We start from the raw sequence: 25271 nt of genomic DNA, 5'->3' as shown, positions 1-25271 counted from the left end.
TAAGCAATTTTCATGTCAGATGAAACTCCATTATCATGAGGTTTAACCAACTACGGCAGAATTCAGCATTTTTCTGTGTCTTTCTCATTACCACTGAACAGCAACAGATCAGAGGTGTAAAACAAGCCCTATCTGTGGATTCCAAATTGGACACATTACTGGCGGTCCACCTTGGTCAGCGATTGAATATGGTTGAAAAGGGAATGTTGCTGAAGGCAACATTTTGACAAGAAGTGCCTTCATCAGCGTAAGTCCCCGCAGACCGTCAAGTTGTGGCTCAACAAAGGAACACCAGTTGGACACCAAGATTGGAATGGCGTCTCAGAATGTGTGGACAGATGAACACAACTTTTTCTAACAGATGAATTGGCTTTAGTGACGGTAAGCACAAAACCACGTTATTCAACCCACAATGGCACAAAACAAAAGACAATGTCTTTGCAACATGAGGTAAACAACATCATGATCAATGATAATATACGTCCTGATATAACGTCTCGGATGTTTCCAACATAAAAAAGTTGCCTGGATCGTTACCCATTTCATCATCTCGCTCTTCAATTATATATCGCACATACAACAAACTTCATGCAAGAACGTACTGACACCCACAATTCCATCTTCCCACACGACACGGCAACAGCTGGTGGTTGTGAATATATAGTATCTCAATGGAATGAGTACTTCACCATTCTTTTTTAATTTTTTCCTGCAGTGAGCTCAACGATTCAATGCCTGCCACACTTCCCTTAGTTCCTTCAAATTTGGTGTGTATATAATATTGATTAATACGTGGCAGTGGCCACCCATTGCAGGCATCGATCCCCAACTAACTGTTTGCGAGTTTCGCTCTCTGAACAGCACGTCACGGCCAAATCCCTTTCTTTTTTTGCAGCAACTCTAAGAGCACTAACACACATTTGACCTGGGGCAAATTTCTGCACATAGGAATGTCAGGCTATGACCACCCAAGAAGTTTTTCTGATCCAACCCTGAATGTTGGAAAAGTCTTAATGACAAGTGGATTCGCAAGAAAGCATGCACTTCCCTCAAGAGCATGATTCGTCTCCAACGAGAAATCGTCTGCACAATGTCTCATCAGTCCATAATCCCGCATAATTGTCATCACAGTGCAAAACCAAATGAATCAAACAGACAATTAGGTCATGTAAATCAATGAGGACATTGCTGCCTTTGTGTGTAGTATTCTAATTCTTATATAAATGTAAATAAATAAGGGCATAAAATCACCCTTTCAGTCGGTGCGATTCCATCGATGGAAAAGGCAATTGTTCTGCATTTCATTGCATCATACATATTAACAAGCCCCATCGAAGAAAAAAAAACTGCCTTTCAATTTAAGTCACGCTAAGGCACTTTTCAGGATTCAGCAATGCATCGACCACTGCAGCCATCACTCTTGTAAAAGACAATTCATTGAAGGAAAAAAATTATCTTTCAATCTAAGTCGCACTAAATCACTTCACAGGTTTCAGCAATGCATCGACCGCCAGAGCCATCACTCTTGTAAAAGACAATTCATTGAAAAAAAAAAAATTTTCTTTCAATATAAGTCACACTAAATCACTTTACAGGTTTCAGCAATGCATTGACCGCTGCAGCGATCACTCTTGTAAAAGACAATTCATCGAAGAAAAAAATCTATTTCAATATGTCACTTTACAGGTTTCAGCATAGCATCAAAGGCTGCAGCCATCACTCTTGTAAAAGACAATTTATTGAAGAAAAAAATTCTCTTTCAATCTAAGTGACTTTACAGGTTTCGGCAATGCATCGACCGCTGCAGCCATCGCTCTTGTACGAGACAATTGAATGGGCGTCAGTGATTTACGACAGTAACGACTCCCCGAAGCATTAAGAGCCTCCCTCGCATCCTCGACGTCGCAGGTGACGAAGTCTTGTCCAAGCGGCACATCAAGTAATTCTCGTCGCCCCCTTAGGCCTGAAATCACACGGCCCATTTCCCATGTACCATCTGCGAGCTTTACACAGCGTGTGAAAAAATTAACAAAACCCAAGAATAAGAAAAATGATGAAACACAAGCGCTGTGTAAAGACGCACATGTCACCGGACTAGCCACTGCCTCAGTTTCCATCTACACAACAGCGATCACTTGTTCGGAGTCCCGAAGTCCCCAATGTCCGTGACCTCGCAGACAAGCAAGTCTCGACCGGTGAGGAGCGAGTCGTCGTCCTCTTCGTCCTCCTCGATTTGCATGTCCCCGCCCGCCACGTCCTGTTCGAGGAGCACCCGGGCGTCCGTCACCTGCTTGAGCAGGCCCCGCGCTTCCTCCTTGGTCTCGGGAAACTCGGTGCACTTGTGCGCGTACTCATACGCCGCATCCAGGTCCTTCTGGGCCAGGTGGTGCCTGGCCAGGAAGCGGCAGGCATGAGCCAGGTCCTCGCGGTCTGCCCGGTAGCACTGGCTCTCGCACTGCCGTACGTAGTCGGTGAATGCTGCGCAGGCCTGAGGAGAGTTGCAAAAGAGAGGTTCTCTATCTTTTCTTTAGTCACACAAGATTCGCAGCATCAACGGCATTATTGTGCTCGCTATAAAACAAATCAAAGTCTTTTGGTTTGCAACCTCGCGCAACAACAGGTCCCAGTCCCATAAAACCAACAAAAAGAAAGATTTAGGAAGGTCTGTCCCTGGTAGATACTCTTTATCTTGACACTCATGATTACTTCAGGATGACACATAATGCGGGACATGCAAATATAGAGATGCCATAATGCCAGTTTCATTCTCGCATATAAAGTCAAACAACTTGAAACAAAATGTTTTTGCAGTGTTCATCTGAGGCCATTCCAAGGTTATTTTCATACATGTTGCATAACCACTGCCCCCGGATACACCTTAGAACGCTTGAATGAATGCATTTCAAAGCTTTTACAGAACGGGATGAATCCCACAAGGAGCAGGCATACATCAGTAAAGACCTTATATACCTTATGTAAGGTTTGAGTTCAGCTTCTTTAACATTTCAAGATTTTTTCATCAAGTACTCCCTAATAGCGACTCGCGACCTAAAATACAACTGACAGTTGGATAACGATCACTTTTATTGATTTATATCACTGGTATCTAGATTTATTCAAATCAGCCACCAAGCGCGCCATGTTTACTACTGGGAGCAATTCACCTACAGATCGCGCCACAGTTGACCACCCCTTTTTGGCCTTTGAAAATTCTTGGCACTACCCCTCTAACTGTCGAGTAACAGTAACATACAACCGTACGATGACAACGCAAAAGTGAACCACACCTGTTCACACTCGCCGAGGCACTCATAGACACGCGCCAGCCTGAACAGGGCGAGCCCCTCGAAGTCTCCGAGAGAGTGGGCCCGCCAGAAGCACTTCTTGGCCTCGTGGTGCTTGTCCAGCTTTTCGTACGCCTCGCCCAGTGCCACCATCATGCGCGAGTCATTGGGCCGCAGCTCCTGTGCTTGCCTGCATGTTGCCCGTATACAGTCAAACCTCCTCCTTATAGCAAAGTTGCACCTTATACCCTTGTCACACGGGTAGTCTAGCCACAATTAAGTACAACGGCTATTAAGTCCAATGTTGTACCTAGTCACACGACAAACCTAACTGCAGTTATTCTGCTACATTTTTGTAAATGGAGGTAGGCAAGCTCTGTTAGCGTCGTAAACTGACAACATGGCGACCCCCTCGTCGAACAGGAGCCACTAGGCTTCCAGTGAATTATCTAGCCAAAAGCAAGTCAACTGGACTGTTGAGATGATGCAGACGTTGATGCGCATTTTGGAATATAAAGTGTGTGTACAAATTATGTGTATAAGCACTGCCACGGAAGACTTGCTACTTTAATGAGTCTTGACAACGAGACCCGTACCGCGGCGTGCGGCTACACAGCTTGGTTGCTACCGGGTCGTTTCAAACGCAAAGCTACGGGTTGGAAACAAACTGTTTTTGCGCAGAATGGTGCTGTTCTTGAACTTGTGCAATCATTTGCTACTAATGGCACTATGTCTCTTTAACGTCATCATTGACTAAAGTTAAAACTATGTTTGTTGTATGCATATAAGTTGGTCCGTGCTGCAAGCGTGTGACAGCGCCTTTGTGCGGTTTACGGTAACTGCAGTTACGTCCGCTAACTGCACTTGAGTATGACAGTGGTTAAGCTTACCTGTGTGACAAGGGTATTACACGAAAGTAAGTCCATTACAACCAAATATTTCTTATGAAGGCATATTCCTAACACTCTCTATACTGAAATAATATTCATTTACTTCATTATAACAGATATTTTGTTATATTCGGGTTTCTTATATTGAGGTTTGAGTGTACAGTATACAGTCGACATCCACGAACTTGACATCTATCAATATCAGCCTGGCTACGCCAAACAGAAGGCGAAGGGCTCTTCCATGTTTCACCAATCAGTGCGGTCCTGTGCTCGCTGACGCCATGTTTTCCCTCGCAGGCTTCATAACCTTATCTTCCCACTCAATTTTCTGCTTGCTGCTCGCATGCTTGCTTTCACTTGAAATGCATGTTACTTTCAATAACCAGTGGTTCTCATGATTTCACGCTACATGCTCTGCCCATGCACAATTCTCCTTTCTGATTTTGAGTTAGATGTCCATAACACCTGTTTATTCCCTGACCTAATAATAATATCTGGAGTTTTACATGCTAAGGTTACCATATCAGTGGGCATGGTCGAGCAGCAGCTATGCAGTCGACTAAGAACCCGTTTTTTCTTCTACTCCAGTTGCTGACGATGCTGGCTTCCGCCCCCTGCAAAGAAGCTCTAACGGACGGCTTTCACCTACCTTCGAAGGGCGCTTCCAACTGGAACGACACGGCGAGGTTCTCTTCGTGGTGCCTCGCGTCACGGGTGCATGTTGTTCAGGGCGGACCGCCAACGCTTCTGCAGTCTTCTTCTTCGGCTTGGAATCATGCTTGGCAGTGCCCCGTGTTTGATAGCACAACAAGCCTGCCTGTTGTCACTCCGATAATCTCCGAATGCTCATCAGCATCGTCATCACCCAGCCACAAGTTTATAAGCAGCCGTCATCCCCCGCGCGACTTCAGTGGGCATGGTCGAGCAGCAGCTATGCAGTCGACTAAGAACCCGTTTTTTCTTCTACTCCAGTTGCTGACGATGCTGGCTTCCGCCCCCTGCAAAGAAGCTCTAACGGACGGCTTTCACCTACCTTCGAAGGGCGCTTCCAACTGGAACGACACGGCGAGGTTCTCTTCGTGGTGCCTCGCGTCACGGGTGCATGTTGTTCAGGGCGGACCGCCAACGCTTCTGCAGTCTTCTTCTTCGGCTTGGAATCATGCTTGGCAGTGCCCCGTGTTTGATAGCACAACAAGCCTGCCTGTTGTCACTCCGATAATCTCCGAATGCTCATCAGCATCGTCATCACCCAGCCACAAGTTTATAAGCAGCCGTCATCCCCCGCGCGACTTCAGTGGGCATGGTCGAGCAGCAGCTATGCAGTCGACTAAGAACCCGTTTTTTCTTCTACTCCAGGTTGGTAAATTTCACTCATGCCACTCTAAAAAGTCAAACAACCTGTGTCTGCTGCTTGTACCATGCCCAAGTGTACTTTTTTTATGTATTTGCGAATGTGTTCATGTTGTGAAACTATTGCTTTTGAGTGGTGACGTCGAATCCAATCCAGGTCCCAATAATTCTTCTAGTCTTCCTGATGAGCTGGCTGAAGTCGTGAAGGCAATTAATGCGCACGTTGACGCACGCCATAAAGAATTAAAAACAGTTCTTGATGAATTGAAGTCCAGTCAGGCGATTTTGGAGCAAACTGTGTCAGATATTAACTCAAGATTGGTTGCTGTAGAAGCTCGTGTAAATTCCTTCGACAAAATGCCTCCAAGTAACCTGCAGCAAACTATAAGTGATACTGTTCGTGGGGCGAACGCTGAATTACGTTCACGCCTAGATGATTTCGAGGATAGGTCACGGCGAGAAAACCTTCTATTCTTCGGAATACCTGATGCTGCAGCCGAAACATGGTCGCAGTCCGAAGATAAGGTTCGCGAGATTATGTCCACTCTAGGTCTCCAACTGCCGACCGATGCCATTTCACGTGCGCATAGGCTTGGTTCATACGCAAATAAGAAGTGCCGTCCTGTAATTGTAAAGCTTTCTAATTTTAAGGTTAAGGAAAGCATTATGGCAAATAAGGCCAAATTAAAAGGTATCGGTGTCAGCTTAAGTGAAGATTTTTGCAAAGAAACTAGGAACACGCGTAAAAAATTGTACGAGTACGGAAAGTCGACTGGTCAACAGTTTGCAGTGCGTTACAACAAGTTATTCATTAACAAAAAATGCTTCGTTTACTGCAGTCAAACCGACAGCGTTTGTGAACTTACCCGTGAATTTACTTCTTCACTTTCCCCTTCAAGTACCAATATTCCTAGCAGTGTTCTTCCCTCTTCCTAGCAATCCCAACCTACTAAACATGCCACAACACCTGAACCAGTTTCAGTCTTGTTTACAAATATTAGAAGTGTGCTAAGTAAACGTGACGAGTTATCTTCTATAATTGATGACTGTTCTGCGGACATAGTAGTGTTAACAGAAACTTGGTTGTCAAGTAAAATTCGCAACACTGAGGTTTTACACTGCAAAAACACCTACAATTTTTACAGATCAGATCGAATAACAAGAACAGGGGGCGGTGTTCTTATCGCGATATCAGATAGATTTTCCTCTCATATTGTTCCCATAAGTTCGCCACTAGAAATCGTATGCGCGTGCGTTCGATTTGCGTATCAGGACGTGATTTTGTGCGTTTGCTACCGACCGCCTCGCTGCCCCTCAGACTTTTGCGAAAACTTCCATGACTGTTTGCACGCAGTTTCTGTCAGGTACCCAAATTCTCATATATTTGTCATGGGCGATTTTAATTTCCCAGAAGTTACTTGGGGCAGTGGGGATGGAACGGCTAGCTGTCTTTCAGCGGAAGGTAATTGCTTTTTAAACATATGCAATGATTTTAATTTAACCCAAGTAATCCATGAACCCACGCGCATCACAGCATTTTCTTCAAATATACTTGATTTGGTTTTCACAACTAATCCTTCGGTCATTTCATCGATTCACTACCTACCCGGGCTTAGTGATCATCGCATTGTACACTTCACCTGCGCAATGCAACCACAGCGTCCTATGCACGCAACTAAAGTTATAAAAGATTATGCGAAAGCTGATTATGCATCTATATGTACTGAGTTGGAAGTTTTCACTGAAAAATACATTGCATGTGCCGCTGATAACACTGTAGAGGAGAACTGGGTATCGTTCAAAAATAAGTTTAATTCACTTATAGATTGTTATGTTCCTTTACGAACTGTTCGAACGGCGTTCCGCTCTCCGTGGTTCACATCAGCACTTCTTCGCTTACGTAATAAAAAAAAACGACTTTACCGCAGCGCTTCATCATCTGACACCACGGAGAGATGGGCGGCTTATCACAACGCAACATTAGAATACAAAAAAGCTTATGCAGTAGCTAAACATAGTTTCTTCAGCGATACCCTTCCCTCTCTTCTACAGTCTAACCCTCGTAAGTTTTGGTGTCTAGTAAATGGTCCAAAAAATAAGAACATTGATCTTTGTGACGAACTTGGTTTGGCGATTGCAAGTGACAGGTGCTGCGAGGCTTTGCAAGACGTATTTAAAAAATCATTTTCCGTTGACAACTCCAATCATTTACCAATTCAAGCCGATCCTGGATATCCCCGAATGGAACCAATCATCATTGATCAATTGGGGCTATTTCACCTCATATTAAAAATGAAAGCCTCGGCACCTGGCATAGATGGAATCGCTCCCCAATTTCTCAAACAGACTGCCACTTATTGTTCAGTCATTTTTTCACAGCTCTTTTCACAGTCATTACAAAATGCCTCATTGCCCAGTGACTGGAAGGCGGGGAAGGTGGTTCCTGTGCCTAAACCAGGTGACTCATCTAATCCTTCTAACTACAGGCCCATCACTTTGACTAGTATTCCATGTAAGCTTCTCGAACACATAATCTATTCTAACTTAATTATATTTCTCGAAGAAAATAACTTCTTTCACAACAGTCAGCATGGTTTTAGGAAACACTACTCATGTGAAACCCAACTACTTCTCTTCACCAACGACTTATTTTCAGCTTCTGACACTGGCTCCATTATCGATTGCATTTTCCTTGATTTTCAAAAAGCTTTTGACACCGTTTCTCACCGTTTACTCCTACTAAAACTAAGCATGCTAAATATTGACTCAAACACATTACGATGGATCGAATGCTTCTTATCTAACAGAACCCAACATGTAACAGCTAACGATCATGACTCACGCAATTGTTCAGTAATCTCTGGTGTGCCGCAAGGTTCTGTCCTTGGACCCTTACTCTTTCTAATTTATATTAATGACCTTCCATCCAGCATTACATCAACAATCAGGCTATTTGCCGACGATTGTGTCATCTACCGCATAATATCTAACTCTCATGATTCATCACTACTTCAATCTGATCTTGACAACATTACATCTTGGTGCTCACTCTGGTCAATGAAACTAAATATTGGCAAGTGCAAAATAATGAGGATCTCTCGAGGAAGTACTGACTGCACTAGCCCTGTTTATTCAATTTCTAATTTTCTGTTGTCGTCTGTCAATACTTACAAATATCTTGGTGTTCACATAGATAACAATTTAACATGGAATAATCATGTCAGTTATGTGATTAACAATGCTAACCGCACTCTCGGCTTCTTGCGCCGTAACTTTTCATTAGCACCTGTTTCATTAAAACTTCTTTATAAAACACTAGTCAGATCTAAACTCGAATACGCCTCATCAATCTGGGATCCTCATTCTTGTTCACTTGTTAATGCACTGGAAGCCATCCAAAATCGCTCAGCTCGCTTCATTGTCGCTAATTACTCCCGTACCGCTAGCATCTCATCAATTAAAAATTCTCTAGACCTTCCTACCCTTTCTAACAGGAGGAAACAGGCCCGACTCTGTCTCTTTCACAAAATTTTTTTTATGAATCCTGAAATAAAGGGCACATTGTTCTCGTCACCTTCTTACGTTTCATCTCGCATCGACCATAACTTCAAAGTCCATGTGCCACTCTGCCATACCAACATATACTTCCACTCCTACGTGCCGAAGACTTCATCCGAATGGAACCACCTTCCTGCCTCCATCGCCAGCAACCCTGATCATGCATCATTCAAGACTGCCATCTCTAACTTGTAACCACTCCTCTCTGTAACGCCGCAAATGGCATTGAGAGTATTTAAATAAATAAATAAATAAATAAATAAATTATGAGAGATGCCGTTAGTGGAGCGCTTTGAAAATTTTGACCATCTGGTGTTCATTAATGTGCACTGATGTCGCACATTATGTGAGCCTCTACCATTCGCCCTTAATTCGAAATGTGTCCGCCGCGGCGAGGATCAACCCCGTGACCATCGGGCCAGCAGCCGAGCACCCTAACTACTACTCCACCGTGCTAGATTGTTCCCTGATCCAGTTTCTTTTCTTCCTGTCCCTGAAGGTTCCACCAATCATTTTTGTATATAGCTCACTGTACTGTCCTAAATTTTACTGCTACAAGACTAACGAAACTGGTTAGATTATCTGACAGATCGAATAATGCAAGAGACAGACAAGATATCGAAAGTCATTTCACAGTTGCCCCATTAAAACACATCTCCAAATAAAACGTGCACCACTGTTTGATAGGTTAAAAGTAGGAAACGAACATCATATTGGCGTAGCAGGCTGTATATTTCGAGCTTGTAGGCTACAGACTCTTGTCATTTCCGCTTGTGCAATCGAAAACTTTCAAAATGCAGCGAAATCACAAATTCATCGAGTGCTATAGTTTATTTATTTATTTACATTTCACCTACATCGCCGTAAGGCATTTCATAGGGGAGGTGCACATGAGTAATTTCACTACATAGTTTGCAATCGATACAATATATACAACAAATACAACAACACTCAAAATATTTTAAGAAAAAACGCTCAAATAATGGTGAGCGACACAAATTGCAAACAACGTCACAGTCATGAATTTGTAAACGCCCACAGGCTTCGAGACAACAAACCATTCTTAGTGGCAGTGATATTGTAGGCGTTGTTACAAGGAAGAAAAAAAGGATTCATAATAAGTTTCATTGAATATATCATACGGTAGACAGTTCCACACCTGTATTGTTTTTACAAAAAACCAACTACCAGAAAAGTGGGTTTTGTAGGGGTATTTCAATATTTTTCGTGAATGGTCTCATCGATTTGAGACGTTAGTTGGTGCAAACAGATAATCAAGAGGGTTAATGGCATTTCCATTGTAATAAATACAATGAAAAAACTTGACACAGTTTCTGCCTCCTTACCACCAGTGGCTCTCATTTCAATGTTATGCGAAATGGGGACGTATGGGGGGCGAAGGCATGGCAAAACAGGGTTGGAGACAACTCAAAACCTTTATTTCTCGTTTATGGACCTTTCGAGAGCATGTGCCCTAATGATGCCACGTGAATCGCCATTTTGACATCACTAGGAGTGCAAAAGAAAGGGGAGTAAACGCCAAGAGAGAATAACCTGCTCGATTGTGTATCATCAGAAGATCTTTTAGGGCCTTAAAGTAGCCACGGCATGCAAACACAGACACAAGGGAGTAGGCAAGACACCTTAAATGCTGCTTTCAAAATATCAAACCTGCAGAAAAGAAGGTGAAGTGTTGATTTTATGGCCATGTTTCTCGCTCGGGTTAAAATAAAAATAATAGTAGCGCAGCGGCGGCGTGGTCCTTCGCAGGATTTCAGCGGCAACTTGAACGGCGTGACCAAGCATGGGCAGTGGCGGGTGCACAACTCTACCCTTGACTAAGGGACAATGTTACTTGATGACGCCGACGTAAGACATCACCACGACATCGCGGGGCATGAAATAGAACATTGAACTGACCTGTAGTAGTAGAGGCAGTAGTTCGGCATCTTGAGTATCTCGTAGGTCTGGCCCAGACCGTACCAGGCCCGATAGTCCCGGCGGTTCACCTCGATGGCCTGCCGGTACGACTGGATGGCGGCATTGGTGTTCTTCATCTCCATGTACTCGTGGCCCATGAGAGTCCACGCCGCGAAGTAGTTCGGGTTGAGCCGCAACGCGCGGGCGAAGTAGAGGACGGCCTTCTCATGCTGCGAGCGGAGCGAGTAGAAGTTGCCGATGACGCAGCATGTCTCGGGCCTATACTTGTCAATGGCGCACACGCTATGGGCCAGGTGGCTCAGCTCAACACGCAGCTCCTTGACGTAGAGCAGGTTGGAATAGATGTCCATGTTGTCCAGCCGGTACGGGTCAACCTTGCGCAGCTTCTGGAAGCACTCGATGGCCTTGTCGACGACCCGCATGTTGTGGTAGGCGATGGCGACCTGCGTCATCAAAAGTGTAAAAATGCCACAATGTTACTCTTGCAGTGAAATCCAAATAAGGTAGAAGTTCAGGGGAAACATGGTAGCTTGAAGGGATTGAAAACACTTTGAATGCGGTGCTGTAACTGGAGCCAATGTTCCATCAGGCAGACTTGTCTCTTTCAAGACTGCGATGGCCTATCTTAGTGCATGCATTTTCATGCTTCTACCTTCTCCTCCAGTTTAAATAGAGGAGGAAAGGAAAAGTGCGCAAAGGGGGTTGGAGTAAAGGGTGGTGTGGCGAAATCAGTGAGTCAAAAGGAAAGAGGAAACAGTCAGCAAAAAAAAAAAAGGGGGCGGTCTGGGTGGTGTTGGGGCACTGGAAATGTAAGTGCGGTAGGGAAAGTAGCATGTTTGTCGAATTACAGGTTTCGAGTGTGAGCACCACCAGACAATGACTACTTCGTGGTGGTGATAATGGTTGAAAATTCCTAGAAGTAAGGCATAATTCTCACTGGTTTTCAATGTGTATCTACTGTAGTGGACAGCAGCAATTACGCCGGAGGGCAAGGCGTCAGGTTTGCCCTCATCAGGTTACGCATCAGACAAAGCATGGCTATTCGAGGAAACAGGAAACAGCGCAAGACATGCGACAATGACAGACAGACCAAGCGCTGACTAACAACCCGGGTCTGTCTGTGTTACTTCCCCTTCTTTCGCACTATTTTCTGTTTCCTTGGATATGCACCAACTGGCCCAAATAAGCACTTTAGTTCATCACTATCACTAAAATCATTCGTTTGTTCGGAGGCTGCTAGGACTACCAAGATGATGCAGAACTGGAAAAGTGGTTTGATGTCAAAATAAGAACATGGCGCCACACCATCAGTGCCACTGATGTGTTGAGGATGCAAAATGCCCCGAATGCCTACGATGCCCACCGCATCAATAATTTGCTGTTCAATTCGAGAATAGTTCATAATGACCAGTAAAAGTGTGTTAACTGAACCTCCCGAGTGCTGTAGGTCACAGACCTAGTATTTTTTAAAGCAGGGATTCTCAAGCATTTTGAACTCGGGGAGCCCTGCTAGGCTCTGTTAAGTCTCTCTTCGCTTTTATGCAAGCATTTTTTATTCGATTCTCGCTACATTCACGTGAAATAAACTTTAAAGTAGGCATACATGAAAAACTGATCCACTGAAATGCAACAGAACTCTCCTTGCGTTAAAAAATCGGTACAAGGCTCGGGTCCAGCCACATGTCCACTGGTGGGTTCAGCCGATTCCGGTGCCTATTTTTACAGTAGGCTAGTGATGGGAATGCCTACTCACAAGTTACATTGTTGCAAAAAGACTAGAATAGAGCATGTCCACTGCCTTATCTTCCTATCTTCAAATAGGAGAAATGCGCGTAGGAGTAATATAAGGCTTCAGAGATTCAAGTGCAACCCTAAACTCGTGGCCTGTTTTCGGAGTACGGCTGGCTAGCTGCGGGTGGGATTCATTGCGCAGTGCATGCTTGTTCTGTGCACTCTGTGTTCCGTGAAAGAAACACGGAATGCACAGGACAAGCGCTGCATGTTCCTTTTGTAATCGTCTCTACCATGCATCAGCCATGCAAGCATTTCAACTAGTCCAGCTTTCTATTCTATTGCCTGCATTATCCAAAGCACCGGCATGTCAGCATGAACTTGGTTATTTTTCATACTTTGGCTGCATTAGCTCAAGAGAATTTTCTCATTTTTCATGTTGAAGTTGCTAGCTCCCTCTGAAGACATGGTAATCCATTTTTAATGTTTACTAGGGGTGTGCAAATAATCAATTTCTGAATATTAAATGCAAAGCATTTCTTTCCGTACTGCAAGCACTTTTGGCATCCGCCCGTTCATCTGTCTGTCTAGCTGCTTACGACAGGGTGCTCTCGTGATCACCCCCTTAACTTGGCATCAACCAAAATTAATATGGGAGGACAAGATGGTTTGACGAATACGAAGCACTAGTCAAAACTTGAATAATGTGACAATCCCATCACGTCCATCGTCAAACACTTCCGTTACACAGTGGCACATACCTGAGGGCGCGCGTGTGCCACTGGTATGCACGCGTGTGTCGCAGAAGGCTGAAACTTAGTAACTCCCTGGGAAGGCGAGAACACGCCTGGGTAATTTCAATGGGTGAGCGTTAAGAAGAAGCTGACATCAGCAGCATTGACCCAATGAATGCATACAATAAATAACAGGGTCTCAGCAGGTGTCGAACCCAAGCATTCTGTGTGGAAATAAAGTATTCTACCAAAGAGCCGTGCCAGGTCGAGGAACCACTTTTCAAATAGATCACAATGTTTATGAAATGTCAAACAAAATGAAGGGGGGTGGGGGGCAATTCAATTTTATAAACATTACATATCTACTTCTATCATACAGCCGTCGTGTCGGGCTAGCGTCAATTGTAGTTAGGTATCATTTTCTGAATTGATTTCTGTAGCAGTGTCCAGGGCTATCATCGTCTAGAGCACCAGCACTTCATATCAGCTTATTGCTTCTGGTGTTGCTCATACTCATGTTCCTGTTGGCATCATTGCGCAAGTGCAAGCAACTTGTTATGAAAGCATCTGCAACTGTTCAACATATCTCTATGTCTGCAATATTTATACACATATTTAGCATCATTTCATGAAGTGTCCCTCAATGAAAAAATTACAACGCGGTCACCTTCCCTACGCATGCTTCACATAACGTATATTTCCAAGGTACGCGGGATCTGCCAAATTTTTCCTAATGGTGTTTGCTATTCGATTTGCACCAGAATTTTACTATTCAAACTTCCTGAGGACAAATACACTCAACGTTCAAAGTGGCCCCATCGGATTTTCAATATATGTTACCCCGTCTCCCTCTCGAAACTGCAGCAAGGTCATTTTTCAAGCTCTATCACGGCCGCAAATGTATTCACTCAAGAAAACACTCGTTCCAACATGGAGATGATAGAAGAGGCAGAGAGGTGGGGTGGGGGGGGGGGGCTCAATTAATGCCGTTTTGAACTGGAAATTTGGGCAGGATTTTTTTAGCATCCAAAATTTCAAACAGTCTTATACACCAATGTTCGAATGGCAGATTTGAAAAGGGAGCGCACTCTTGTCCACCACATGAATTGGGCTTCCACAGAAGTTTAAAAGGGTTGGGAAATGGCTGAGGACATAGCGTCTTAGCCTTTTGCCTGTTAAGGCAACAAATAGTTGTACCAAGTCACGTAAATAAATACAAATCTACCTCTTTATTGCCTCACTCTAGCAATTCAAGACGACTATAAAACACCACAATTCAATGTTGCTATCTCATTAAAATATGCTGAGGCATCCTCTCCAGTTTTTCTTTCTTCCATTTTGCTACACAGTTTCAAATATTCTAGGCATATTCGAAAAATGTTCAATCACACTTTCCTATCCAAATTCACTTCAAACCTAAAATTTTCCTATTTGCACAGCTCTAATTTTTATTTGTCAAGGATTATGGAGGCCCTACCTCATGCGGTCGAAACTTGTGACACCAGTGCGCAAACTTCAAACCAACGTCACCATATGCCTTTTCTTCTTGCTCATTTTACAGCTGAATTGACAAGAATTTTCTTAAGATAAAAGTGGTACTTTTGGTACTTTGAAAAGGCAACTTAAGGGGAGACATGGCACTTGAAAAAACTTTGTTTCTTGATCCATTTTGATGAAACTTGGCAAGTGTATGTATATATGTCTGCCAATTTCAAATGTGCAATTATTTTTTCTCGTTTTTAGTGCAGTTTTTCAAATAATTAATATTTCATGTGCCTTTTGGAGAGCAAGCTTTTGCCTAAACTAAGAATGTTATGAAGTAAATAAGCATATCAAACTAATCTGGAATCAAAGCAGATTGCAGTGCAACAAAAAATGAATGTTCTAAACCAACTAGAAGAAAAGTTATGGAATGCTGAACAGTTGCCAGTGAAATTCTAGCTTGAAATTGACTTGCACACAAATGTTCAACGTACCATAACTTTTGTTCAAATTGATTTAGAACATCCATTTTTGTTGCACTGCACACAGTCCTGATTCGAGATTAGTGTGATATGTCAACTCACTTGGTAGCTCTCTCAGTTTAAAAAAAATCTTGCTCCCCAAAGGGCACACGAAATATCCTGTATTTTAGAGACTACACCTTGTACAAGAAAAATAATTGCTTATTTAAAGACAGCACACATATATGCATAAGCTCACTAAGTTTAAAAAAATTCAATCAAGAAATAAAAACTTTTTTTAAGACCAGTGTCTCTTCTAATAATATCATGGAAATCATATTTCTATTCACTATCCCCTTGAAGGGGCCCTGCAACACTTTTTGAGCATGGTCAGAAAATGCTGCCCATCAGTAGTAGAGGCTTCCAAGAACACACGAGCCAAATGTAATAGCGCAGCCTGCGGCCTGGAATTCGCAACAAATTATCAAAGTCAGCTAAAAATTGCTTTCTCTTCCCTCGGCAAATCACGGAATATGCCTAAAAGTCAAACATAGATGACCCATCTATCAGCTGTCACGCAGTTTATTCACGTACAGACCTACTGGAAGGCCGAGAAACGCCAGAAGAGCGAGGAACGCCAACAGGCCGAAAATACAAAACAAACGCAAGCTCGGGTCGCGCGTGCACCAACGCTGTGGCTTGCCGTTTCATGCTGCTTCGTCGTCGTTCGCATAGTTCCCTACATTGGCCCCCGGTGAATAGCATAGCCAACCTGGCGACTTAAGGCGTAGTCACTATAGTGGGGTCGTAATACGGCTTCAGGCGACTCACATGCACAATTTCTCGGCCACGACGGCGTAAGTCATGAGACTGTGTCAATGGCTCAATCTCATAATTGACGGGTGACGTACGGGCGAGAATGCGGTAGGGCCCGTGGTATCGTGCCAGTAATTTCGACGAAAGGCCAGGAGTGCTCGGTGGAACCCAAAGCCAAACGAGAGCACCAGTCGTGAAAGTAGAGAGATGTCGGCCGGTGTCAAGCCGTAGCTTCTGGTGGCCTTGGTCCTCGGTTGTCAGAGAACGGGCCAATCGTCTGCAATCTTCTGCGTACCTGGCAACATCAGAAATTGCAGTGTACTCAGAGGAGTCGGGCGTGTATGGGAGGATAGTGTCCAGCGTGCACGATGGTTCGCGTCCGTACAACAGAAAGAAAGGGGAGAATCCTGTTGTCGCGTGCGTAGCGGTGTTATACGCATACGTGACGAATGGAAGGACAGTGTCCCAATTAGTCTGGTCTGAAGCTGTGTACATCGTCAACATATCACCGAGAGTGCGATTAAATCGTTCTGTGAGGCCATTCGTCTGCGGGTGATATGCTGTCGTCAGGCGATGAACCATGTTGCACTGAGCGAGCAACGCTTGAATGGCGTCAGACAAGAAAACACGCCCCCGGTCGCTCAAAAGTTCGCGGGGAGCACCATGGCGAAGAACAAAGTTGCGCAAGATGAAAAACGCAACTTCCCTCGCGGTTGCTGCGGGTAGTGCTGCTGTCTCCGCGTAACGCGTGAGGTGGTCCACGCCGACAATTATCCACCTATTTCCAGAAGACGACGTGGGAAGTGGTCCGTATAAGTCGATACCGACGCGGTCAAACGGACGCGCTGGACAAGGCAGAGGCTGAAGTGTACCGGCAAGGCGTTGAGGTGGGACTTTACGTCGCTGGCATGCAGTACAAGCACGTACGTACTTGCGGACAAATGTGTACATGCCGCGCCAGTAGTACCGCTGACGTAGACGGTTGTACGTTTTGAGAGCGCCAGCGTGAGCGCTTTGCGGGTCGTTGTGGAAAGCAGTACAGATTTCCGAGCGCATGTGGTTGGGTATCACTAACAGCCACTTCCTACCTTCAGACGTGTAATTCCGCCGATAGAGTAGGTCGTCTCGAATAGAGAAATGTGTGGCTTGACGGCGGATAGTTCTTGACACTAAATTAGCTAACGGATCAGTCAAAAAGGCGAGGAGTTGGGAAATCCACACATCTTTGCGTTGTTCCGATGCCATGTCTGTGAAGTCGATTGGTGTTATGACAGCTGAAGAAGGTGACGAGGAGGCTGGGTCAGCCGGTAGCGGCGAGCGGGATAGCGCATCAGCGTCGGAGTGCTTGCGGCCGGATCGGTATACAACACGAATGTCGTATTCCTGTAGGCGAAGCGCCCAACGACCAAGGCGCCCCGACGGGTCTTTGAGCGATGATAGCCAGCATAGAGCGTGGTGGTCCGTAACGACTTCGAAAGGGCGGCCATAAAGGTATGGGCGGAACTTCGTCAAAGCCCAGACAATTGCGAGGCACTCTTTCTCCGTGACGGAATAATTACACTCGGCTTTCTTGAGTGTTCGACTCGCGTAAGCGACCACGTATTCTTGGTGCCCTGGTTTTCGTTGAGCCAATACAGCACCAAGACCGACACCACTGGCGTCGGTGTGGACCTCCGTAGGCGCATCAGGGTCAAAATGTCGTAGAATTGGAGGTGATAATAATAACCGCCGAAGCGCGGTGAAGGATTCGTCGCACTCTTTTGACCAAGCAGAAATGCCTTTGGAAGTTGTCAACAGATTGGTAAGACGCGCGATGATGGAAGAGAAGCTGCGCACAAATCGACGAAAGTAAGAGCACAGGCCGATAAAACTTCGAAGCGTCTTGATGGAATTGGGCTTCGGATAGTCGGCCACGGCGCGGAGTTTCGCCGGATCCGGGAGAACACCCTCTTTGCAGACGACGTGACCCAGTATGGTGAGCTGACGTGCGGCAAAATGGCACTTCTTGATGTTAAGTTGAAGGCCAGCAGAGGTGAGGCACGTGAGAATAGCACTAAGACGAACAAGGTGAGTGGAAAAGTCGCGAGAAAAAACGACGATATCGTCTAGGTAGCAAAGGCACGTGTTCCACTTGTAGCCGCGAAGGATGGTGTCCATCATCCGTTCGAAGGTAGCTGGGGCGTTGCCGAGTCCAAACGGCATGACGTTAAACTCATACAGCCCATCAGGTGTTACAAATGCAGTCTTCGATCGGTCAGGATCAGCCATTGGAACTTGCCAATATCCTGAGCGTAAATCTAAGGAGGAGAAATATTCTGCTCCTTGCAAGCAGTCGAGAGCGTCGTCGATGCGTGGCAACGGGTACACATCCTTCCGAGTTATCTTATTGAGCCGGCGGTAGTCGACACAGAATCGGATAGACCCATCCTTTTTGCGCACAAGTACAACAGGGGACGACCAAGGGCTCTGCGATGGCTGGATGACACCACGCTTGAGCACATCGTCGACTTGTTCGTTGATAATACGGCGCTCTTCCGCTGAAACTCGATATGGTCGTTGGCGTAAGGGAGCATGAGTACCGGTGTCAATGTGGTGCGTGATGTTCGCTGTGCGACCCAAAGATGGTTGAGCGCAATCGAAGACAGAACGGAACTCTCGAAGAAGGGACAAGAGTTCGCTTCTTTGTGTCGGCGATAGCTCAGCGGCAACAGAGGGCTGGAATGAGTCTGGCGCGGGCACTGTGGCCACAGGTGGCGTCATAGCATTGAGCTGGAGGTGAGGTGCGTGTTCGGCAAACTCTAGAGGGCGCAAGAGGTCAACGTCTTGTATGTTACCCAAACATTCTCCGCGAAGTAAGGTAACTGGCGACGATAGCGAGTTCGCGACGAGCATGGCGGTAGCACCGGATTCCACGGTGAGTACGGCAAAGGGCAGGTGTAGGCTACGGCGGCGGGTAAATACGTCAGACGGAGTGAACAAAACAGTTCCGGCAGGAGCGGCCGTACAGGTCAGGGCTACAAGGGTGGATGTTCTCGGTGATATTTCCGTGTCTGCAACAACGACAAGTTTGTAAGGTTCAGGAAGAGAATCCACAAAACAAGAGGTTGGCAGCGGTGTAAGGGCAACTTCTGCACGTGAGCAATCTATGATGGCCCGATGACGCGAAAGAAAGTCCCATCCAAGAATGACTTCGTGGGAGCAGGATGCCAGCACAAAAAATTCAATGGCATAAAGTTCACCTTGGATAGTGACACGTGCAGCGCACACAGCTGTAGGTTCTATGCACTGCGAGTTGGCCGTGTGGAGCATCAGGCCCGAAAGAGGCGTCGTCACCTTTTTCAACTTGCGGCATAAGGACTCACAGATTATGGAAACGGCGGCCCCTGTGTCGATAAGCGCTTGTGCGGCGGTCCCCTCAACATTGACGTCAATAACGTTTTGCGGCGAGAAAGATGGAGGCCTTAAGCAGTTCGAATTGTATGCAGCTGTTGCCTCCGGAGCTGCAGCGATCAGTTTCCCTCTTCCGTAGCAGGTCGGCGACGCATAGGTGACAGGGAGCGTCGTCGTGGCGATGGTGACCGATGGTTTGCGTAGGGTCGAGAACCGTCAGTGGTGTACCTTGATGGCGTCCTAGACGACGACGCCATTGGCCGGCCCACGGCGTCGACTGGAGGGGGATCTCGGCGACAGTGGCGGGCGACGTGTCCAGCGATACCACAGGCGAAACAGATGGGCCTATTATCTGGCGTCCTCTAAGCGTCTGAGCGACGGTAAAATGGAGCTGGAGATCTCGCGTAGGGATACGGCGCCGCAATTGGGGTTGTAGGCACGACATAGGGTGGCGTGGCAGGTTGAACATACGGCATACGCTGTTGCGTAGGCCGAGCAGCGACGGCGGCGTACGTGAGAGGCGTTGTGACTGGTGGTTGCTGATGCACCGGCGGAAGGGCTTCAGCGACTTGGGTCCGAATGACGTGTTGGAGGTCCGGTGCCAAAGCTTGCGTGGGCTCATGTGTCAGTGGCAGCAGTGACAGCTGGCGCGCTACCTCTTCGCGGACGAAGTCCTTGATTGACGAAAGCAGCGGCTGCTGGTCGGTAGGATGGGCGGCTAGGTGCAAGCTTGCGAGCGTGTCTGGCGTCGTGATGGCTTGACGAGCAATTGCGCGCTGCCTACGCAATTCATCGAAGCTTTGACAGAGGGAAACGAGGACAGCAATGGTGGGGGGATTTCTCGCGAGCAACATCTGAAAGGCGCCGTCGTCAATTCCTTTCATTATGTGCCTGATTTTTTCTTCCTCAGGCATGGTAGAGTTGATGCGGTTGCATAGATGCAACACATCTTCAATGTAGCCCGTGTAGGTCTCGCCTGGTTGCTGTGCACGGTGACGTAAACGGTGCTCGGCTTGAAGCTTGCGTGCCGCAGGTCGTCCAAAGACGTCCGTAATAGCCGTCTTGAATGCAGACCACGTAGTAATGTCAGCTGCGTGGTTATTAAACCACAGTTGCGCGGTGTCCGCAAGGTAGAATGTGACGTAGCCAAGCTTACTTGGGTCGTCCCATTTGTTACTTGCGCCGACTTTGTCGTACCTCGCCAACCAATCTTCGACGTCCGACTCAGTGGAGCCCGTGAAGATAGGAGGGTCTCGTTGAGGATACACGGCACCGCAAGTGACATGGACGGTCGAAGGTCCCACCTGGAGAGGCGTCTCGGTGGCCATGTTCGTGTCACGTAGAGGGGGAAGCTTACGGGAGCGAAGTTCCAGGTTTGTACGGGAGTCCACACACCTCCCACACACCCATCTATCAGCTGTCACGCAGTTTATTCACGTACAGACCTACTGGAAGGCCGAGGAACGCCAGAAGAGCGAGGAACGCCAACAGGCCGAAAATACAAAACAAACGCAAGCTCGGGTCGCGCGTGCACCAACGCTGTGGCTTGCCGTTTCATGCTGCTTCGTCGTCGTTCGCATAGTTCCCTACACAGCCATAGGCTGATTTGAACATGGCGCACTCAGTTCTCACTTGTCCACACCTGAACGCGCAATCGCAGTGAAAAAGCCATGTATTCGATTAAAAAGAAAAAAAGTGCTCAAGGTCACGAGGCGAGCGTGACGTTTTTTGTTTGCGCCTCCCATCCCTCACTGCTTATCTTCCAGCGCTTTAGTCGGGATGAGAGAAGAGAGAATGCGATTTCAGCGTGTGACAAATATTTGTAACTCCGCTCGTACTGGACGGATTCTTAAAATTTCTGCGGCGTTGAATCTCGGAGACTATATGCTTTTCCGGTAAATTCTACAGTTACTCAAAAAAGTGTTTAAGGGCCCCTTTAAGGCATTTCAGACCTGAGCCTGAGAGAGTACTGAAACAAATTTTAGATATTCTCTGATTGTTACGCTAAATAAAGGCACTAACATCGAAAACCCTGAAAAGAGCACTGTAGTGGCTGGGAATACATCCAATATATTTTAATACCACTACCTTGAAAAAATACTTTCAACATTGTGGGGGTGGCTTTTACGTGATGTGTCATTGCAGTGTGATGTAATGGGGAGACAGCAATTTGCGACGTACTACCGGCAAATCTGTCATGTGCTTGTGGTGTATGTAAACAACGAGTGAATTGTTGTCCAGTGACCCCCCCCGACAGTCACTTCTGCGGTTAGGCTGCATGCAAGGCGAAGAGTTCGCAAGCTCAGTGGTACTGTGTTGGCTCAGTGAACTAATGTCTATAGAAATGGGGCTGGCTTGCTGAAGCCCAGCGACAAGAACTTTAATATCAAAGCAAAATGTTTTGTACACGTTTTCTGAATACAGTGCATGGAAAGCAGTGACACTGCACACTGAGGAAAATGAAAAGCGTTCCTTTATAGAGGTCTCAAAGTCGTGTCAGTATGCCTTTGAAGCTAACTGCCGCTCCTCGTGCTGACCTGTGCCATGAAGTGCTGACCTGAGGTAAGGACCTAAGTACCATGAGGTGCTGACCTGCACCAAGCGGTGCTGACCTGCACCAAGTGGTGCTGACTTGAGGTACTGACCTGTGCCATAAGGTACGTGCTCTCAAGGAAGGGTCCCTTCTGCAGCTGCTCGTACGTCTCAAGCACCTCCTCACTGAGCTGCAACTCAAGGTAGGTGTGGCCGAGGAAGAACTGCTTCATCCAATGGTCGGGCAGATCGAGGCTTCGCAGGTGGTCGCAGTCAGCCACCATTGAGGACAGCTCCAGCCAGGCACCCCAGTGCAGGGGCTCGGCTTTCACCGCCTCGACGAAGACGTCGATAGCTTGCTGCCGCAGCTGGAGACGCTTGAGGACCACGCCATAGATGTAGAGGCAGAAGCCGTCCAGCTTGGGCCGCAGGGCCCTCAACTCAGCCTGTGGGCAAGACGCAAAGAGAAGAAGCTAATTCCCTCTAGATGATGTCAAACCCTTTAAGACGCCACGAATGAAGAACTGTCGGTAAATGTGTCAAACTAAAACATTACTTCAATAATGATAATTATTAGGGTTTTACATGCTGAAAACACAATGTCATTATGAAGCATGCCGTAGTAGAAGGATTTAGAAACTGTGACCATCTGGTGTTCTTTAACGTGCAGTGATGTCGCTCAATACAAGGGTCTCCAGCGTTTGATCCCCATATAAATGCAACTTCTGCACCCGGTATCAAACAGGCGACTTAACCTTACTTCAAGGCACTCAATATTTTATTGATAAAATAAAAACCAATGCCATAATACATTGGTTCGCATGACGTATAGCAATACATCTGAAGAAAATTGTAATTTAATATCTATTTCTCCTGAGATCTAAGACAACGACGGCAAGAAAGAAAAGTACGAAAAGATAACTAGCCACGCGCAGGAACCAATCTTCGAATAATGCATCCGATGCTCCACCAACTGAGCTACCATGGCGGCTATCCCCACATCCATTTTATGAGATATACATGCGCATTGAACGCAGGAGCATTAATCAGTGCCTCCGGTAACCATGACAATGAGTGCGAAATAGTCTTTTTCTGCCTGTAGGCATTGCATAGCATGTGATCTCATTACGAGCTGGTAGCTGACGAGCCCGTAATAAGATCACTTGTTACGTAAAATACAAAACAGCAAAGCTAGACAAGGACAGGTATGAAAGAAGTGCCTTTCTTGCTTCCCTTCCAACTTTAGGTCATCAATCTGCAGCGTGTCATGCCTTCAAAGACAATGCGGGTAATATGAAAAGCACATCAATCTACATTCATAAAAGTTGTTGCATCTTGAGACCATAATATTGCAGCAGCACCGTCCGGGAGTAGAACAAACAACTATTATTATCGGCAGCAGCATCAAGAAGTAGTCGAGGGACGTGATGGGAGAGACGGAGTTAAGGAAGCACCGCCAGCGCATTCTTTTCATAGCCGGCACTATGTGGCCAGTTATAAAAGGAGCTTTGTTAATGGACAGTCAACTTTACATTAGGATCAGCCACTTTTTGGTAGTTTATTTCTTTCTGTCATATTCTTTGTTTAAGACAAATGCACATATAAGACAACCTCAATCCCATATTCATTTTTACGATTCGACAGTAGTGCCATTGAAGTTTCCATGCTTCTGTAGAAAATGTATGATATACACTACAGTGAAATCATTTTCTAACCTACAGCACATGTTCATATAGTTCTTTATGCTACATTTCTGATGTGAATGAAAGTTCGTAATTTGCTGGTTCAAATGATGGACTTGATCCCTGCCGCAGCAGTCGGATTTCAATGCACGCTAAACAAACCCACGTAAACAAAGTTTTTGAAGACCTCTACTATGACGTCTCTTATAGCCCGGGCTACTTTGGTACGCTAAACCCCATAAACCAGTAGGTATGAACCAAGAAGAACACAGCCATGTACTGAGAGTGCAGAGTACTAAACGGTTTCATTCAGTCTACAGAATACCTTTTCCAAGATGCTGTGTATTGGAACACATCGGAGAACAGCGTCTCTTGAACACTTCCAAATTGCATCCAGCAACGAAGAATAAGCTCAGGTGTACATTTCCAAATAACCTTTTAATCAAGACAGCGAGAGGCCACAAAGAGATAAACTCATGTTGGCAGTCCAAACACTCGCTTTACGTCATACTGTCAGCTGCTTTACCATTATCTACGATGGAGGCGAAAATGCTGTAGACCCGTGTGCTCAGATTTAGGTGAACGTCAAAGAATCCCAGGTGGTCGAAATTTCCGGAGCCCTCCACTACGGCGTCTCTTAAAACCATGGTGGTTTTAAGACGCTAAACCCCACATACCTATGTTTGCCTTGATCTATCGCTGCCAGCAGGCAGCAGTCTATCACAGCTGCTAGCACAGCATCAGAGCACAATTTGTCATACGCCGAATGAGTCTTACACTGGTACAAGACGAACAACCCACGAGTAATAAGGCTAAATAAACCATAATACACCAACAACGATCACCGGTGCACAGTCTGGCACCGGTATAACGCACTAACAGACGCAAGCGCCGTAGACGCGACTGCGGCAAGTTGGCACGTCGCAAAGACGAAAAACGAGTACACACCTGCAGGTCTTTGAGCTCCTGGCTCGCCCCGCGGTCCGTAGCCGTGATCGGCTCGACGGTGTCGTCCAGTCGCTTCTTCGCGTCCGAGAGGTACCTGGCGTAGTAGTGGAGGAATCGCGTCGTCCCGCTGGCGTTCTTGGTGAAGTACGCGACGCGGTCGTACTCCTGGAGGTCCAGGTAGCTCTTGGCGAGGAAGTACGTGTCGTCCAAGTCGTCGTCGGACGCCGCCTGGTCCGGCGGACTCGCCTCGACATCACGCAGGGCGTACGCGAGCTCGGACGCCCACTTTGCGCTCTGTCGCAGTCCTCGCAGAGCGCAATCGCGCCGAGAGCGTAGCAAATCGCGCTTGATCGCGGGGAAGTCTAAATTCAAACATGGCGACATGCTAGAGAGCGCAGAACGGCTGTGCGATTGGGATCGAAGATGGGATGAAATGTTAGTCAAAATCAGCGGCTTAGCTGCTTAGTAACAC

The 25271-nt window shown here is 46.3% G+C and overlaps 1 protein-coding gene across 1 annotated transcript; it reads right to left on the bottom strand.

Moving 5' to 3' along the window:
• Positions 1–1984: 1984 nt before the first annotated feature.
• Positions 1985–25271, bottom strand: LOC119164506 (uncharacterized). Its single transcript, XM_037416703.2, has 5 exons — positions 24800–25271; positions 22283–22615; positions 11003–11466; positions 3288–3474; positions 1985–2488 (listed from the first exon to the last, which is right to left on the bottom strand). The coding sequence occupies exons 1-5, from the start codon at positions 25181–25183 to the stop codon at positions 2132–2134; spliced, it is 1725 nt and encodes a 574-aa protein (XP_037272600.2). The 5' UTR covers positions 25184–25271; the 3' UTR covers positions 1985–2131.

Source organism: Rhipicephalus microplus, chromosome 8 (assembly GCF_043290135.1).
Source record: "Rhipicephalus microplus isolate Deutch F79 chromosome 8, USDA_Rmic, whole genome shotgun sequence".
Taxonomy (NCBI): Eukaryota; Metazoa; Arthropoda; class Arachnida; order Ixodida; family Ixodidae; genus Rhipicephalus; species Rhipicephalus microplus.
Note: the sequence above shows the minus strand (reverse complement) of the source record. Positions and strands in the feature narration are given on the sequence as shown.

Excerpts from the sequence above, each read along its gene's own strand:
- LOC119164506 (XM_037416703.2), bottom strand. The coding sequence starts at position 25,183 with ATGTCGCCATGTTTGAATTTAGACTTCCCCGCGATCAAGCGCGATTTG. Across the intron at positions 11,467-22,282 it reads GCACGTACCTTATGGCACAG|GTCGCCATCGCCTACCACAA; the intron begins GTCAGTACCTCA and ends TTGATGACGCAG. Across the intron at positions 2,489-3,287 it reads GCCTCGGCGAGTGTGAACAG|GCCTGCGCAGCATTCACCGA; the intron begins GTGTGGTTCACT and ends AACTCTCCTCAG.